We start from the raw sequence: 20,440 nt of genomic DNA, 5'->3' as shown, positions 1-20,440 counted from the left end.
GCAAGTCACCTGAAATAGAGAATCAGCATCCAGGACGGAAAGTGAACCTGCATTTACCTAGAGTTTCTGAAAGACATATGTGTCTAAATGAGTGACAAAGCTTGGAAGCTGGGATTGATGCAGCAGTAATATCTGTGTATACAACTTTGTGTCTCTGAGTATTTTTGACATTTATTGTTAAAAATAAAAGCTGAGTGAAATGAAAATAGCAGTCTTATTGATTCTTAAAAGCTGGAAAGGCACATTTAATAGCTTAATACCTTTTACTAGACCAAAAAACATAGACATTACAAAGAGTAATATTCTCGTACTAGTAAAATTTTTCCAAAATCCAAAACACTGTTTTTATAATGAATCCTGACTAACAATATATAAAAAAATGTGATGGATCCAATTCTATATATGTGTTACTTCAGAAGTAACTTATGCTGGAAAGAAACCAAAAAAAAGCAATATCACATTTTTCAGCAGTATTTATTACAATAGACACATGAAAAAAATAAGCAAAACAAATCATAATTTTCAAGAGATATTTTAAAGATGACCAAGTCAGCAACTGTGATAAACTGATTGGCAGTACAGAAATATGAGTGAATCTTGATTTTATTTTACTGTATACTATCATAATACTAATCATTGAGAATTATACTTGTCTTATATGTTTGTAGAGATAAAATTTGCTAGAAGAGCAAAATGTGTACACATAAAGAAAAGTAAATATTTGGAAAGGTGCATAGTGGGCAATTTCATTTAAAATGAAAATAGCAAGAGCTAAAATGAAAAAGTGATAAATTATTATGAAAGCTTATTCGTATAAGAAGAAAAATAATGAAGAAATGAAACACGTTAGAGCAGTGGTAGACTCACAAAAGGGTTACTATGGTAATAGGAAGAGTAAATTTGAAGAGGGAGGAGGAATATTATAAAAAATATTCTGGAATAGTGCATCTTATCTCTCCTATGACTATAGGACAACCTGGGCTCTCCACTGAAGCACTGCTGTGACTTCCTGGTACCCTTGTGTGCAATCAGGATCTGTCATCAATAGTGCAGCTACTGCTAAAAGGAGAAATGGATTACTCATTTTTTCACTTGTTTTACTTTATTTCTTACCAAATCCTGGGGATAGTTTTGAGGCTAGAGGCGATACTGAAGAGTTCTAGCATATCTGTCCATTTTATTTTATATTTTGAGGAGTGGTTATTAATTTCTCTTACATGAACTTAGAGGAAGATAAAAAACATTGGGAAAGTTGAGAAAGAAGTAGTTTAGGATTTGGGAGGGATGTTGCGATTTGTCTTTTTCACTCTCCATAGATATTAGTTCTCAAAATTTTCCAGATCCTGTACATTTCTGAACACTTTCCAAAAAGCATATTTGCAATCAGTTGATTACAAATAAATATAACAACTTGAATTGCTTGCAACTACAAAATAAGATTAGCCTAAAGTCATTGGTAAGTCCCTACAGCCATTCTTTATATGACAAATAGGTATCTGCTGCTCTCTGCAGTGGATCGATGCAGATCTGAGTAGTATTTGCTTGGGGAAAAGATATCTTACCTAAATTCTCTGAACTTGATTGATATTGCATTAGAAAAACAAGATTATAACTTTTGTCCCGTTTTATATATTATTAACTTGCTATATTGTGGAATTTTTAAGATGTTCCCTATCTCTTAGCAGGAATTTAGAATTTTCTTGTTTTTCATTAGAAATAACCTAATTTATATTCTGAGTACATTAAGGGATGTTTATGGGCAATAAATTGCACACAATCCATGGCTAAGTTTCTTACCAGAGCATTGGAGTTGGACTGCCCTTGGTATAACAAGGCTGCTAGTAATAAAATAATAATAATAATCTAATTTATTGTACATCTATGTAACTTACACCTAGCTACTTCCACCTAGAAGGCATGTCATTTATTTATGAACAAACCAGGAGTGTTGTGATACTATTTTTAAAAATTCCAGGCCAGGGATGGTGTCACACACCTGGAATCCCAGAACTTTGAGAGGCTGAGGGCCGGAAGATCACTTAAGGCCAGATGTTCGAGACCGGCCTAAGCAACATAGCAAGACCCCATCTCTACAAAAAAATTAAAAAATTATTCAGTGTGTTGGTGCATGCCTGTAGTCTCAGCCACCCTGGAGGCTAAAAAGGGAGGATAGTTTGAGCCCAGGAGTTCGAGGTTATGATGAGTTATGTTTCGGCTACTGTATTCCAGGATTCCAGACTGGGCAATAGAGCAAGAGAGTGAGACCCTGTTCCCCAACCCTCGCCCCACAAAAAAAAAATCCAAACACTTGGTCTACACTTTCACAGACTGTGAACATCTACATCATTGTATGACCATTTCCCTATAGCTCTTCTATTTTTGTATTATAATTATTTGCAGATTTAATTTATGTTCCATATTAAACTATGATCTTCTTGAATGCTATTCATCTTTGCTACTACAGTGCCTTTGCACTCAGTTGGTAAGTACTAAATATCTATTTGATGAGTGAATAATTTTTTCTCTTGATCTGAGTTCTCCAAATGGTAAAAACAGCAATGAATCAAAATATTTCAAAGCTGTTATGCCTATGGATGTAATCTGCCATTCTAAAGAAATAAATACCATGATAATGATAACAAGGGAGACATCTCAACATTTTTATAAAGAAGCAAAATGTAAGAAACTACTGTGCTGCTCACAGGAATTAATTAATATAACTATGGATACTAATTTAACAGATTAATTTTTAACAGATTAATTTTTCCATTGCAGAGTTGTTAATGAAAAGTGCTTCTTTCTCTTCTAATGGAACCTCTACAATGCAAATGTTTTATAAGTATAATGTTTTATCCTGCAGGTATTTGTGTGCTGACTTTTATTAGGCCTTTCATTGAGAGTAAATTTTAGGCTGGCAGTTTAAAATTACCATCTGTAAATCCTGATGCTGAAATTTTCAAAGGTGTAATTAGGAAGAGGGGGACCTCCAGTGTCCATGGCACAAAATGTCAATGCTTTTAACAGTTAAATGTGATAACATTTAAATAATGCACTTCCATTGACACCCAAACAATACAATCTAACTATTAGGATGGCATCTAGATAGTAGATGATTTCACAGGAAAGTGCTCCGACCTCCATCAAGTTAAGAATCAATAGAATCCAGGCAACTGTGGTAGAGTCAAAGACACGGGTCTCAGCTCATGAGAAACCCTTCTGTGCTGGAGCTATATTAAATTATCACAGCTAATGTAAAATCAACCTTGGTGTAAAAGATAAAAGGGTAAAGTTCTTACAAATGATCACTTATCACTCCATTCTGAAATGCATGCAGCATTCATTATAGATCGAAATGCCACTCAAATTTCATCATTTAGTCGAGTTTTGAAACGGCCAAACCATTAACAGAAGAGAGTAGCTTTTTATATTTATACAACCAGTGACTAATGAAACATTACACCCAGTGTGCAAAGGGGGAAAAAAACTTTATTTTGTAATGAACCCAATTGGAGCCCTTTTAAAACACAGTGTAATACGGTTTCACTGTTTCATGGAGCCTCTCATTATTCGTGTCAATAATCCTAGGTAAACTACTGTTGAACTTCACAGCATTTATCGAGCAGCATGAATAGCATTAATCTATGGGGTGCTTTTGATGAATTGGAGTTCAAAAAGCAAAACCAAAAATGACTTCCTACAAAGTGCTTCAAGAAGTATTTATTAGAAATATGTCAACTGCCAACTACAGAAAGGTAGCTTGGCTATTTAGGAAATCATGCTGTTGGTTAGCTTGTAAACACTGGGAAAACATATGAATTTTCCCTACTTGAATTACTTTAAAAAATGATGTACTTTCATCTAACTATATTTTTCTTCTGTGACTTCCCTTCTAATTCTCTATATTTTTATGTCATATTGCTTTTGACACAATATTACACACTATACAACATGTCCCCAGGTTCTCAGAAACTGTTAGGTGAAAGAACTTAGAAAATTAAAGATAACTCAGATAGACTATACTTTACTTACATGACTGCATGATCTAAACATCCAGGCAGCATGAACTGAAATCTACTCTTGGATCCTCCTCTAAGTATCTAACTTCTCTTCTTCACATACCCAATGGTGTTACATTCCCTGTGGCAGTAAGGCTGGCAGGGTTGTCTACAGGGGTTTACCACATTTAATTCCAATTTGTCAGTCTAATTTGATTAGGCTAATATTTCCCAAAGTTGAATTTTGTATAATCCATGAGATGACAGAAATTAAACTCTTAGCTCTACTATTTTCAAGATGTTTCATGTGGACAGTCTATTCACTGTGAGCCTTGGTTTGCCTACCATAGCAAGGTGGTATTAAGAATTGAGAGATCTTATACACTAAAGCTATGTGAAAATAGGAAAACAGCATATTGATTTACTATATTACTTTTTGCTCAATTTTGGCCTGCATAGTAACAAAATAAATACCTGGGAAAAATATCACTAATCAGATTATGTTTTCTAAAATTAAATCTCTTTACAAAAAATTAGACTTCACCTCCGACAATCTTTTCTGGAAAGGCTTCGAACTAATCCATGCTTCTTACAGTATTCTATAATTGAATTCATGGGGAAAATATCAAATAAACATGCTCTCTCCATGTTTCCAAAGCTCCAATGGATTTGCTAAATATAGCATTGTGTTTTCTACATACTCATTTAGTATACTGTAATATTATGTAGAATAGAATACTCGTCTCAGAAAAGTTTTTCTTGGTGAAATAGATGAGGTAATTGTTAGGTTCTCTAATGGTTCTTTCTCTTGGATATTCACAGTGCACCTTGGCATATAAAATAAACTCTGAGAAGTACTGCAGTAAAGAACCCTGCCTAATTTTATTTATTGCAGTATATATCAATCTAATAAAAGGTCATCTCCATCTGACAATATGTTAAAGCTACATTATGAAGAGCACATTGTGGCTTTTGGTGGTTGGGAAAAACAGATTCTATTCACCTTTGGTTGCTGGTCTTTCTTCTGCCATTTTATTATATTTACTCAAATTGTAAGGTAAGTACAGTCCAGAAACAATGTCTGTAGAAATTTTAAATTGTAATTCATAAGAAGTTAATGCAGTTATCATTAATACTGTTACTTCTGTTAGATCCCAATAACATACTGTTATTCTTTCTGAAATCACTTGTATCAATTATAAAGTATATTTTTATGATAATACAATCAAAATTAGCTTCAGGAAAACATGATTTTCATGATTCTTAATTATAATTTAAAGCATGTATTTGTAAAATTGAAAGACAATCATTAATATAATTTACTGGTCACCACTAAAATCTAATAAAATCATTTATAATAGAGAAAACTTTTCAAAAAAATAATTTTTATTTTTAGTGCATGTTGTAATTTTATTTTATCAGTCTGACTGGCACATATTAATTTTAAATCTTGGAGATACTTATGGGAAGTCCTTCTGAAAGAAAAAGAAAACCTGTTTAATTTTGTTTATTATTCTAAAGAATTTGATACAATTAAACAGTTTTTCATCCTTTTACATATAATGTTATAAAACAGGTTATTCATTCTTTTACATATAATGTTTTCAAAAGGCACTTACCATGTACAATGAGAACATACTCTGCACTGCTTTGGCCAATGGTGTTTGTCGCTTCACATCGATATGTACCATTATCCGTTTTGTTCAGGAAAAGAATGTTTAGCTCCCTACCACTCACAACCATTCGGTCAGGATCTGGTAATTCTCCACCATCCTTTGTCCACAAAACAGGTTCTGGCCTATTGGATTCAAGCATGCATATAAACAGGAAAAATAAGAGATGTTACATATTTGAGAATTTAGTAAATGAAGCAACTTAAAATATTAATATTTAACACCTATTTTGTGCATAACCATATGCTAACTCCTATAAGATACCAAAAGAACCATTATGCACTCACTCAAAAGAGTTAGAGATATGACAAATATAATTTAATTTTATTCAACTTAATTGAATAGATATGTATTAAGGAACTATTAATAATTTGTTGAGTCATTGTAGCAGTCAACGCTGGTGCCCTGACCAGGTCCTGTGGCCACGACCCTGTTACTAATGGCTCACACCTCACATTGGAGGCCAGTCCTTGGGCTACTGGAACAAGATTTCTCCAGAGGTACCTGGAATTATGTCTTTGCACTTGGAGCCACCCTGTGGCACAGCTTTGCCTGAAACCACCTGAAGCTTCTCCCTTTTATCTCGCCTGTTTCTCTCATACCCTTAAAGGGTTTTCTTTAGAGTGTGCCTTTAATAAAACTCTTGAAAAAGAATCTCCATCTCAAAATATGCTTTCAGGAAAGAAAAGATAAATGAAGCATAAGTTCTTCTCTACAAAAATTTCAATCTTTGATAATTATTAATGATAGGAATGGTTGTTAATACCTACAACCACATGCTGATAATACTAGTTATCTTAGGTACTTTACATATATTTTCTATAATCCTCAAAAGAACATTTTGATGAATATTATTTTTTAACACATCAACTGCCATGTGAGTTGTATTTAACTCAAGCAAGTTTTGAGCCTGGGGCCCCATGAAGCAAAACCTGGGAAAAACACTGCAGCTGGTTTGTGAAAATCTTACTTGTTGATGTGGTAACAATAAGGTTACAATTAATATTGACAAAATAAAAAAGTGTATTAAATGACTAGAAGTCAATAAATTTTGTTTTTCATTAAATTAGAAAGGATTATTTTGTTTTCAAAGTTTTTATTCTATTTTCATAATAAAACACCATGGCCTCAAGGAAAAAAATTATTTTTCTCGTATGGAAATCAGTGTGTTAATTTACTGCATGTAAAAATATAGATCAGAGAAGACTCAAACCCTAGTCCGAACTCCATAGCTGATGCTTTGTCCCTTACCTCCTGCTTTCTAACTTGATGAATATTTTCCTAGACTTCTACATACAAATTTTCTAATCGAAGCATGATTTTATCACACAGGATTATTTTCTCAAAAGCTTAAATTATTTGTTCAATTCGATAGATATGCTGAATTTATGTTCTATTATTATGACTACAACTAAAACTTAGGTCTTGATAAGTAACGTCTATGGTTATGGCATCATTTCCAAGAGGAAAAACATATATTTTTTCTGACAAAATTTTGTAAAAGACAAAAATTATGAAAAATTAATAACAAATATTGGAAAGAATATCAAAAGAAGCAAATTGGCACTGAGATGAAGGAATTTCTCATCAAGTGTTTACTAAAAACACTTGGAGAGTGTGATATTGCGAAATAATGAGAAATATATATTTTCTCTCTGCCTTCAGTTCTTGACATAGAGCTACTGATACCTTTATAGATAAGGGTGCTAGGATAATTTTTTTTTGCTATTATTTGATCTTTGATCCCATTTCCTTACACAGAGCTCCTAGGACAATTGTACAGTCACAGGTTACTTAACTATAAAGGATACGTTCTGAGAAATGTATTGTTAGGTGATTTTGTAATTGTGTGAACATCACAAAGTATACTTAGACAAATCTACATGGCATAGTGGCATAGCCTCCTACACACCTAGGCTATATGGTATAGCCTATGGAATAGCCTATCCTATATGTGGGCCATCGTTGACCAAAATGTCGTTATATGGTGCATGATTGTGATTTCCTGAGTGATAGGAATGTCTGACACAGAGGTTTTAAGTCTCTTAGAATTTCCTGGGTGACAGCAACATCTCCTGTTCTCATGAGATGCTCCTATGAGGTGTCCTATAGAGAAGCTGTTGGTGGCACCTGGATGGAGGCACACCGGGAGAAGGTATGACAGCTCTGTACCTCTTCCTACATACTTTGTTCTATCCAACTCTTCATCTGGCTCTTCATGAGTATCCTTTGTAATATCCTTTATAATAAATGTACAAACATAAGTCAACAATTTCCATGTGTTCTGTGAGACATCCTAGCAAATTAATCAAACCCAAGGAGGGAGTCACAGGAACCCTGGTTTGTAGTCAGAATTATAGGTGAGTGGCAGTGGGATCTGGTATTATCTCCATAGTTTCAGCATTGAATTAAATTATGAGACACTCAGCTGGTGTCCCATGGAGAACTGACTGTTGGTGGGGAAAAATCCCCAAATACATTTATGTGATAAGAGATGACATATTAGTAAGTGTGTGAGTAGAGAGAAGTAAATGGTTTGATTTTTCTTATGTCTTCAGAGAGAGAAATCAGATGGAGGGAAATTTTATCAGAACTGTACCCATAAAATTTCTGAAAGAATGTTATATGATAACAAATTAAGAAACTAGGTATACAAAAATATTGGTAAAATATAATAATTTATATCATTCAATTATATAGACAACTCACTTTCTTAGTCTCTTTAATAAAAGCCAGACCGTTAATACTTAACTTGCTGCATATATCCTATATATACTAACCATTCTTTGAATTTACTAATTCTTGTTTTAAAATAGCCTGGATACTCTTATACCATGTATATCCTAAACATCCCTTCAACAGGCAAAAAAAAAAAAAAGGTAAAATAAAACTATGGCTCCTAGCATAAGTGAAATAGTAAAAGTTTTGTCCTTTTACAAAGTCATATAACGCCAATATTAGCATAATAGTTATAATAAAGAGACTTTGAATTTTAGAACATTCATCTTTATACTACTGCTCAAGGGAAATTTAGCATATTAAGAAACAATGTTTTCTTGATGTATAATTTGGAATTTTTAAACACACAGATATAATCATATGCAGGTATCTATGCATTTCCATACATTCAAAATTATTCCCTCCAATCTAAACTGTCATGATTTTTCCCTACTTGTGTTCATAAGCTTTTAGTCACATCTTAAAGCATATGGCTCTGTGAATATGTAATTAAATTCAGATATGTATTTTAAATTGTTGATATAGAAAAATTAAGACTAGATAAATTATTCAAATTGCCAGTTTGTATTTAAAAACATTTTTGCAAAAAAAAAAAAAAAACCTTCCCTGTAGAAAATAATGGAAAAAACACCTGCAAAATTGGTTAACAGGAGGAGGACGTAGTGTTAAAAGTCTCTGCTGACACAGAACTGAATCCTTCAAGGATTCTTGATCCTACTCTGTGTGGTAATCTTCAAGGTGACAAAAGAGTTAGCACCATAAGATGCAATTTTAATGAAACGGAGGTTAGAGTTTATGCATAGATTAAAAATAGCCTACACATATTCCCAATTAGTATTTAAAATGTTCAAGCTTCTTAATATCACCATAAAAATATTAAGTGGTTTAGCAAGTCTTGATACAATTTGTGTTTCATCTTAATAAAGAGGGCCCCTAGGCTTTCTCTAATTGGAATCCAGAAATGATTGAGTTTCTTGCTGCAAATGAATAACAATCTTCCCTGCTGTTCAGGCATCCAAAGATCATTTTAAAAGTGATTCCAGTCTACAGTTTCTATGTGATAGGATGAAAAAGAGTAAGACCTACACACCGGGAGTAACAGGACAGTGAAAACAGTATCAGAGGTGAGATGATAACATTGTGAAGCTCTACAGTGAGAACATTAAAAGAATCAATCCAGAAAGTTCCCCGTTTAATAGCACAAATAATTAAAAGTTGCAAATCTTTTGTATGAGATGAAATTTGATTTTGTTTCTGTCTATGAAATCTATAGGACTATAAGGATGTTTATTTTTCTATGTACCTAAAGATATTTTTGAAAAAGTTTCTTCCTAGAGCAATAGAAAACAAAAAGAAAATAAAAATAAAGAGAAACCAAATCTGCTTATGCCTTTATTTTCATATAAGCTAAGGTATTGGTGAAGTTGTTTTTAATCTCAACAGATTTTTTTTCTAATGGTGGTTAACTCAGTGTTTTGTTTTGTACATATCTAATAAGAGGTTCTCCAGTGTGTTTACAACTCTTTATAAATTAATGTTGAAAGGAATTGCCACAACTGTCTAGGATCACCAGTTTATTTAATATCTTGACCCAGATACAAACCCAATTGCCAGTTGTCACTGAAACTCTTTAGTTTGTCTTTGGGGAATTTATTCTGCGAGGATATGCCACAGCAACAGTCCCTCTAAGCTTTTCAATGTATATGGGATCACTCACTCCTTAGGTACTGGTGAGAATAGAACCTTTCTTTGCCTTCATAGCTCTCATCATCTCTTTCAAACTTATGCTGGAGAAGAATACACAATAGGCAGTTCAGTTATGGAAAAGTGAGATAGATAATGTAGGTCTCTTAGGAAAAGAATTTTCATGGTATTCTTGCAGAAGTAAACAGGAGTAAAACACTATACAAAATTTGGAACACTTCAGTACCTCTTCTTTTCCCACATGGTGATATCTCCTCTAGATCCTGTACTGTCTTTTCCTTCATAAGAACAGTAAATGTTGGGCTCTAACACTAAAATTTATCTTATAAAAATTAAACTTATTTTCCTAGATGAAAGAAAAAAGTGTCACTGTAATAGCATCCAAGTAAACATCTTGTACTGGCTCAAAGGAAAAAGAATGAAATTCAGAAATATTTGTATCTTATATTTCCTTTTATTTAAGATAAAGCAGGAATTTATAGTTAGTGACTTTGTGCCTTATGTACCATGTAACTACATGAAGATGCCTACTGGCTTTATTTTAGTTTAAAATCCCACAGGTGAGCAGTAAATGTCATTGAAGTTTTAATACCAGGGAGATTAAAAAAAAAAGAAAAAACTAATCCTTTTCTATTTCCTGTGATATTTTCACTGGAAAATTAAAGAAAGTGGTGTGAGTTACATAAACATCTTGATCTTTTTCTGCTTTAAGCAAAAACTTTTAAATCAAGAAATTATACTGAAGAGTCTGTGGATAAAACTCTGAGTGCTGATGTTACATTTTTAGAGAAATAGAGGAACAGAAATTAAATGTAAATTAATTGCCAAATGGGTTTTAAATTGGGGTTAAAGTAGAAAATTTTAAGTTTATTCAGGGAAGAAGGATCATGAGGGAGCTCTAGCCTAGGCATTTCCTCATTTGGAAGACTGAGACTGAATTTTTAAACCAAAACCCAAAACACACTAAATAATCAAGGAAGAACAAAAAAAAGAGAAGAGGAGAAAGATTAGAAGCTGAGGTTGCTTGGTAATTTTTAAAATTTTGCAATATAAATACAAAGCAAATTCTAGGAATAGAGAGATGTTCTTAAAATTGTGAAACCGATTCAAAATAAAATTTTTAATGACCTGTTGGAAACTAAGGATATAGTTGTTACACAGGAAGAAAGACAAAATGATTACTTGTGGGACTATTTATTGATTGATTGATTCAAATTTAAAAATATATATAGTGTTTTGTTTTATGGAAGATCAAATGAGATGTTTTTGAACAGTCTATAAACAACATTCTACATATATGCAAAGTCATATAAATATTGTTCTAGGTCCTTGGATTATAGATCAAGCTGTGGTTTTATTCCCAAATTTGTTTGTTATGCAATTTAATTGTAAAGAAATTTGTTTTCCTTTTATTTTTGATATTGATTTCATACATTTTATGAGAGCAATTCTTAAAACATCAAATAAATTTTAGTATCAGCCAACTTAATCAGATTTATTCTGTGAGGGCATGCCATAAACAGTCCCTCTAATCCTTACAGTGTATATGGGATCATTCACTCAATTAGGCTCATTTTAAGACACAATCAATGAAACATTTATATGTCTGATAGTCTTTATAGATATATGCTCAAGGGAACCTAAAACCTCAGAAACATTTATAGTAGAGTAGCCTTCAATGAGTCTCGATAGGTTTAATTAGCAGAAAATGTTCTATTCTAATACTCACATCTTAGGACAGATAAAAGATCAATAAACTTTCTTTTTTGTTAGTTAAAATGTGCCTATATGTTCTTGGCTAGGTACTTGATACATTTATGTAATTATCAAAGGCTTATCTATGAATAAATCTGTGCAAGTTTTTGAACCAGTGATTATGAAAGGTGTAAGGAAAATAAAATATCTGCTCTGTGATATCATATTTTAGTAGTTTACATAAGACAGACATATATCATCAACCATAATACTTGGCAGGCCATGGTAAATGGCATAAGTGTGTTCTAAAACATCGTAAAGATTCATCACTTATTTTAGGGGCATTATAACAGGCTTTATAAAAGATATAGCTTTTGATTATTGTCTTTAATTGCGGTAGGGTTTTGACCAGTAGAAATGGAAGACGCCCATTCAATAGGAGCCAGAACCCTGGTTAGGATGCTTGCCCTTCAGAGGCCACAGTGTTGAATAGATTAATTTAAATCTAGTGAATGTCAGGAAAAGAGAATAGGGTCAATAAGTAAAATTGCTACTGGCTAAAAATAACAAATTAAGAAAAGGTATAGTTAAAAGCTCTTAATATGATAACTGAATTGGGAATAACAGAAGCAAAACCAGAGATTGAAATTGTGTATAAAGGAACAGGAGGAACAAAATTCTCCTAACTAGCATAGTCCAAGACAAATCTATATGACAAAAAATTAAACTTGAAAAAGTACTCTTTTAGTATTAGGACAGAATATTGATGGCATCATTAATATGGAATAAAAAATGCAATGTAGTAGGAAAAATTCTGGGCATAAAGAGAAGCTGAACCAAAGCAAAGAAATAGGAAAGTTTAGGGTTTGTATATAGCGGAAAAGTCTGTACATTTAAAATAAGTAACAGAGAATCTTCAGTGCCAGGCTAAAAAATATAGACTTTCTTTAAAAATAAAATTATGTTCTTATAGCTTTTGAGAAGTGAGTATTCCTGATCAGAGTTTCCTTTAAGAATATTAATGTGAAATATCTGGGGGAAAAAAACCAATAATGAAATCACATGTACAGTTCTGAAAACAGGTAACAAGGTCCTACATGAAGTTGGAGTAATAATTCAGGAAAGCACATAATAGACAATAAAAAAGCCTTGGGAAAAACTTTTTTGGAGCCAAAAAAATGTATGGAGTTAAGGAAGAGAAAGGAAAAACTCTCTTTAGAGTCTCCAATTTGTCTAATAGGAATGACCTTAGTCCTAAGAAGATAAACAGCAATGCAAAAACCAACCATCCAATCAATTAACAACAACAACAACAAAACAAACAAAAAAACAAAAAAACAGAAAAAAGATTGAGACATAGTTGGAAGAGAAAATTGATGATTTTAGTTTTGGACATGCTGGATTTAAGTGTTAGAAGAAAATCAAGAAATATATCTCAATCCAGCAATAAGGAAATGAGAAATTAGAAATCAGGCAGAGGGCAAGACTAGAATTGTTTTTAGAGAGAATAGAGCCAAGCATGTGTCCAAGCACAACAGAGAAAACAAAAGGGCAGATTACTGAATATCTTAGAATACTTTTACTTAGAAAACAATAAAGGCAGACAATGAAGTCCAAGAATTTTAAGAAAAATCAAAAGAGAAAAATATCACAGGAACAAGAAATGATCTCTTCCAAAATTAATTGTCTTTAATGTTTATCTTTAAAACTCATCCGATAACTTAACTTTTCAGTTCCCTCACTCCCTCATGTCCAATAATTATTTTAACTCCACTTTAGATATGATCACACACTAAACAAGGTTATTAAACATTGTTACTTCACTACCTTAAAGTTTCATTTTTCTAATTATAATCTCTCATCTTTTCAGTTCACTATTCTCTTATATATCATCAAAAGCCTGATCCTAAGGGACTCACTATTTCCTTTTATTCTTTAATCTCTCCCTCCCCCACCTTACTTCTCTCTTTAACCAGTTTAACAATGTAGTCAATATTTTTTTCCCCTTTCCCTATTCGGTTTTCTTATCTGGTTAATTCCCAGGTCTATAAGTCCAACTGTTCCATCTTCTCTGTGCCTTTAGCAGATCATCAAAGCAAGCTAAAGAAAAATGAGGAGAGGGTAAATGATGTTTGTTTTATTAAATACTGTTCTTGAAGTCATCATGCAAGTATGCACATGAAGATCAATGACAAAGGCAATTTTAAAGCCAAAGTAAATTTTATTACTGTGTATTGGAATATGTTTTCCTTAACTTTTTTTTTCCAGTTTTTGGAAATATGTCTCATAAATGTTATTAAGAATATATAATTAGATCTATACATTTCTACCTTCCATAAATCTTTAACATAATATTTTAAATAGCTTTTTTGGCAAAAATCTGTGCCTTGATACAGCTCATACCATCATTTTTTAATTTGGCTGTGTTCTAATAATTCAAATACTTAGTACTGAAATAGTAGTGTAAATGAAGAGAGAAAAAGGAAGGAGAAGCATGAAAAAATCACTCAGAAGAAGGAAATTCTTAAAGAACTTCTCTTTTAAATATATATATACATATATGTGCACACATATATATATGTTTTTAGCCTGTTGCAATTACTTGTATTGATTAATGTAATAAGTATGTCTTGGTGCCTTTGTATATATGTGAGAGAGAAAGAACAAGATGCTTTCTTAGTTTTCTTCTCATTGGCCTCCACTCTCTTCTGTCTTAATGTCTTTGGGTTGTGTTCTTCAATTTCTTGTTTTATCCTCATAATTATCAAGTGTTAGTCCTTTGCTCAGCATAGATATAGTATTTCCTATTTCTGCACAATTGTTTTTATAAAAAACAACAAACTGTTTCTTTTTCTATTTGTAGTTTGAGAATCCCAAAGATGTCTTTTGAAAGTCTCAAAAATAAAAGTCTCTACTCAAACATTACCACCAGTACTTCTGTCTGATAGGGTTGAAGACGTTTTGATGCAGTAGTAAGTGAAGTCAGTTTGAAGTGGAAAATTCAAGCCTACTTATTCCCTTAAATTGCAAATTAGAACTCTGATTCCAAGTTTATCTACTCACGTAAATTCCTAAAATCAACCATGGCACTAGTGTAGTGTCAAGTAGAAGGAGTGTCATTAAATTAAGCATTAGATTGTTAGATTTACAGAGGACAATAACATCAATATTAACTTCTCCTTTAGATTTAAAACCTAAATAGCAAATAAGAAATGGACTTCTTCTATCCTGATTAATCTCACCATATGCTACTTGATTCTGATTTTCTAAGGCACTTCTTTCTTCCAAGTTTAGCAGCTTAGAGTTGACACAGGAAATAACCTATGCAAGAGGTAAGTGCTCTTTAGAAGACTTGAAAATAATGACATTTTTTAGAGTGCCCGTAAAATCCTGGAGCACGTTTTGCTGATAAGGTAGTGTTCATCGATGATTATTTTAACAGTTTTGGAAAACAAAGCAGTCATACTACGAATTGTATAATTCCAGCCAATTTGTGGCACAACAAATAAAAGATTATCCCTAGAAAGTTGAGATTGCTATGATCCTCAAGGACTGACAGATTTTTGCATTGAAGGAAAAATATTCAAGATTGTGACAAATGCTTAAGCTAATCTCTCAAGGACTTTCTGCTGAAGCAAAAATAATTATCCATGCCTAATCGAATCTATACTGAACATTCCTTTTATTCAGCAAACACAAAATACTAATTCCTGGTTAAAAGATCAAAAAATCTTGAGTAAGCATCCATTCCCTCATTCAAGCAATAAGCCCCAGTGTGTAAGGGCATTAAGCATAAAATCTCTATAATATGTTTAACAATGATCATTCTTGAGAAAATATTTTTTCAACTTATTTGAAACTTATTAGCTCCTGTAATTCTCTTTCGATTAAGGTAAACTTTGGAAATTTTTCCTTTTTTTTTTTTTTTTAAATCAAGAACTTGTAACTTTTAATGTCTCAAAATCTTCCATTTTATCAGCCTGTGTACATCATAAGAACAATTTGATACCACATAAAATGTATCTACAAGCTTTCTAACCAATCAGAAGCCTGAAAAACATTCGGTTCAACGACATGTTGCAATTATGGGGGTCCTGTTTCCCATATAATAGTTATTTTAAGACCCATGACTTCCACCACTATAAAAGAGTGCTCATTAACTTTGTAAGATCTAATACTTATGCTAAATACTGTGCCACCATTAATTAGAACTGCTTGTGGTCCCTGATTTGTTTCTTTTCTCATATTAAAACCAATGGTCTTGGGAAAGTAATAATAAAATGAACATCATCTGTCTGGTAGCTGGAGAATTAAATGCTCCATATAAGTAAAGGCTAATGACAATTGAAATTTAAAAGTTAAAATTTTAAGGTATATTCTAATCATTTGGATAAAATCCTTTTCAATATATCAAACTTTTATGCATTATTGAACAGAACATTCTGAGTGGCACTCAACTTTGTTTTCTGGAGCTAGGATCTCTTCAGTTTGAACATACTTTTATACAAATCTTGCTTTAGAGGAACTGAAGTTATAAAGGTTTAACATTTTTTCCCTTTAATTTGCCCAATATTCACCCCATCATAGTTGGTGTGTTTAACACAAAAATTTTCAGAGCTTCTAAGATGTAACCTACAACAAAAAAACATATTTGACAACTTTGCACAACATATAAACACATATACAAAAGAAATAAAACCTTGCTCTCTTTAATGTTCTGTGACATTCTCTTTACTCTTCTTTTTTTCTTTATACTTTCACTTTCTATTTTATTGTTTTCTATTTTATTTTTAGCTTAAAAAAGGATTTATACAAATTGATTTTATGACTAATTTATAAGTCGCAACTTAGAATTTGAAAAATACTGCATCAGTGACCTTTGGTGAGAGATGCTATATCCTATAGGTGCTCTTGTCCCTATACTACAATGCTATTATATTTTCACTCTTGTTTCTTTTTAGTCACATCACTATCTTCAACCTTGGACTTGCAATTTCGAGTGCTGATGCTTAAGTTTATCATTTCTCATGTTTTAATGACGTCTTCTGGCCACAATTCACCATTGGTGCTTCTCTAGTCTCCTATCTTTTTTAAATTTTATGTTTCCCTTTTTTTCTCTTTTCCTTGAAGCATTCTAGATATTTCTGGTACTCTGAATTGCAAGAGTTGGGCTTTAAAGGCTTCATCAATCACTAAGTGATTCTGCCTATTCAAAATAGAGCCTTTTGTAAATGTTCAGGTTTAGAGACTCCTGTATGTTTGAGGTTATGTCTACATTAAGAAGCGTTCTTTTAGATTGTTTCTTTGAATAAATGGCTAAGGAATAAAAAATTTTCAAGTTTTACCATTAACTAAAATATTAGCAAATCTTTACAGTAATTCTGAATTAATTTTATTTTTCACATTTTATTTCTTCCATATGGTTATGCAGAAGTGATTGTCAAAATATTTAACAGTTGGTATAACAGGCATCCAATAATCTTTTGACTACCAGAAGTGTATTATGGAAAAAATATTGTAAAGAGAAAAAGCAAATGTTATGGCACTTGTTGAGCAATGGACTAACATACTTTAATAAATAATAAATTATAGTATTTCTTTTTAATGTCAACTGATTTTTTTCTGCAGTCTTCCTAAAGGTACCATCTTGATGACTTTGTTATTATATAAACATACCTGCAATATTTAAAAATCTTTAGGTAATGAATAAAATGCTTAAATGTAATCTCATAAATAATATATTTTTAAAACTACAGATTTTTAAGCCCATGAGCCAAAAAGTACATATCCTGTATATCTAGTCAATATATATGACAGCATCATTCCACAATAATGACTTAAGTATATTGAGACATTTTTTGTATATGGTTTTCCACTGAACATTTACATAATCCCTCAAAATAATTGGCTTTTTGTTACAAGAAAACTGCTTACCTGGAAATGTTCAGGAAGTATAATTCCTCTATGGATCTATAATCACGGTTCTGTAAGCTCTTTTGGGACTTTCACAAGATATTGGAACATTTAATTGAAAATGATTGAGTGCCCAAAACACTACAGATGCCTATGCCCAGCCTAAATAACAGCAGTGGAGATTACTGAGAGTCAGCTTCTTGTTTGGAAAACAAAACCAAATATATTCGGTCTCATTTCCAAGATAACCACTTGTGTGTTTCCAGAAAGTCAATGTGTGATTAAATTTTGAAGCCATAAAATGGAAGCAAAAGACCATATGGGCTTCAGAAAAGAAACTCACATGGAAAAAACAGCACATGGGCATATTTTTTAATCATGAAACTTTAGAAATAATTTCCCAATATTACACATTTGAAAATATCTTAGAAAAAAAACTGACTACATTACCTTTAACTTTTAATTAATCAATTGAGATTATTTTATATCTCTCTAGGTATCAGAACACCAAGTAAAAAAAAAAATAAATTCAAGGACTGCATATCTAAAAATATTTATATGATAAGGAGATGATAATTATGTTTATCTCACTAATAAATTTGGTGGCATATTAAATATAGTATTTAATAAGAAACTCATACTCTTGAAGAGTATTTTCTTTTAACTTCCTGTTTATTTTATTTGCCCGCTAAGGCTTTCCATTATATAGCATTGCAATGATATTATATTTGCACTAATATTTCTTTGTATTGGTAACCTGCAGCCTTAGTCTTCTAAAAGTTATACAAAATTAAGAATGTAATATAATCTGTTTCTAAAAAAAACAAATATATGTAACACTTGAATAATTATTGATTTAATTATACTTTTTTTTTTTTTGAGACAGAATCTCGCTTTGCTGCCTGGGCTAGAGTGAGTGCCATGGCATCAGCCTAGCTCACAGCAACCTCAAACTCCTGGGCTCAAGCAATCCTTCTGCCTCAGCCTCCAGAGTAGCTGGAACTACAGGCATGCACCACAATGCCCAGCTAATTTTTCTATATATATATTTTTAGTTGGCCAGATAATTTCTTTCTATTTTAGTAGAGACGGGGTCTCGCTCTTGCTCAGACTGGTCTCGAACTCCTGACCTCGAGCGATCCACCTGCGCTAGCCTTCCAGAGTGCTAGAAGGACAGGCGTGAGCCACAATGCCTGGCTGATTTAATTATAAAATGTAGGCAGAAATTTTTAGATGTATTTAGGTCTATTTAGAGATTTTTTAAATAATAGATATGCTTACACAGTTTTGAGCCTACATAACTGGTATTTTTTATAATTATTTGACTAAAATATGGACTTCCCTCACAATTTATAAGAACTCTCTAATTCTTGCCAACTTCACTGAGTTATGGTGAAAAATCACAATGATAGGAGAACTGGAAACATTGAGTAAACAAGAATATATAAACATCAGTGTTGTTAATATAAAATAAAAGCTTGTTTGTAATCCCAATTCTACCATTTACTAGCTGTGTGACTGGGAGAGGTCATATAACCCCCACAAGACTTATTTTCCTCATTTAGAAAATAGAAATGATTAAATAGCTTTTGTAAAACCTTTTACAATATGTGGTTTAAATAAGACAATTAAGCATGAGAGAACTTGAAAAACTATGCCAAAACAAGGTCCTATACATCATAGACCTTGGATTCTTAACCATTCATGAGACATGTCATCTACTTAGCCTGGGTAGTTTAATGCTTTCCAGATCTCTTGCATTTGCTCTTTGTCAAAACTTGCTAACTGATTGGAAAGATCATGCGGACATTAAATCAACATTGGACTTAATCTGCACTGTCGACCATATGGATCTAATAGATATTTACAGAACATTTTATCCAACAGCTGCAGAATACACATTCTTCCCCTCAGCCCATGGATCATGCTCAAAGATAGACCATATGTTAGGCCACAAAAGAAGTCTTAAAAATTAAAAAAAAAAAAAAAATCATACCAAGTATTTTCTCCGACCACATGGAATAAAACTAGAAATCAATAACAAAAGGAACACTGGAAACTATAAAAACACATGAAAATAAACAATATGCTCCTTAATGAAGAAATTAAAAAAGAAATTAAAAAAATTCTCAAAACAAATGAAAATGAAAACACAACATATCAAAACCTGTGGGATACAACAAAAGCAATAAGAGGAAAATTTACAGCAATAAGTGTCTATATCAAAAAAGTAGAAAAGCTGCAAATAAACAACCTAATCATACATTTCAAAAAACTAGAAAAATAAGAGCAAACCAAAATCAAAATTAGTAGAAGAAAAGAAATTATAAAAATTAGAGCAGAAATAAATGAAATTGAAAGAAAAGCACAATTAAAAATATCAAAGAAATGAAAAGTCGATTTTTTGAAAAGATAAGCAAAATTGACAAACCTTTAGCTACAGTAAGAAAAACAGAGAGGAGACCCAAATAAATAAAAATTAAAGATTAAAAAGGAGATATTACAACTGATGCTGCAGAAATCCAAAGGATCATTAGAGACTACTATGAGCAACTACATGCTGACAAATTGGAAAACTTTGAACAAATGGAAAAATTCCTAGACACATACAACCTTCCAAGAGAAATCAGGAAGAAATCTACAAGCTGAATAAACCAATAACAACTAATGGTATAGAAGCAGTCATAAAAAGTTACCCACCAAATAAAATCCCAGGACCCA

The 20,440-nt window shown here is 32.1% G+C and overlaps 1 protein-coding gene across 2 annotated transcripts in view; it reads right to left on the bottom strand.

Moving 5' to 3' along the window:
• CADM2 (cell adhesion molecule 2) overlaps positions 1 to 20,440 on the bottom strand; it is a 294,110-nt gene that overhangs the window by 86,870 nt on the left and 186,800 nt on the right. For both annotated transcript variants that reach the window (XM_069472457.1, XM_069472458.1), the window contains one exon: positions 5,615 to 5,793. In XM_069472457.1, coding sequence (XP_069328558.1) covers positions 5,615 to 5,793 — 179 coding nt within the window. The remainder of the gene's footprint in view (positions 1 to 5,614; positions 5,794 to 20,440) is intronic.

Source organism: Eulemur rufifrons, chromosome 7, assembly GCF_041146395.1.
Source record: "Eulemur rufifrons isolate Redbay chromosome 7, OSU_ERuf_1, whole genome shotgun sequence".
NCBI lineage: Eukaryota > Metazoa > Chordata > Mammalia > Primates > Lemuridae > Eulemur > Eulemur rufifrons.
This window is presented reverse-complemented; position numbering and strand designations above follow the sequence as displayed.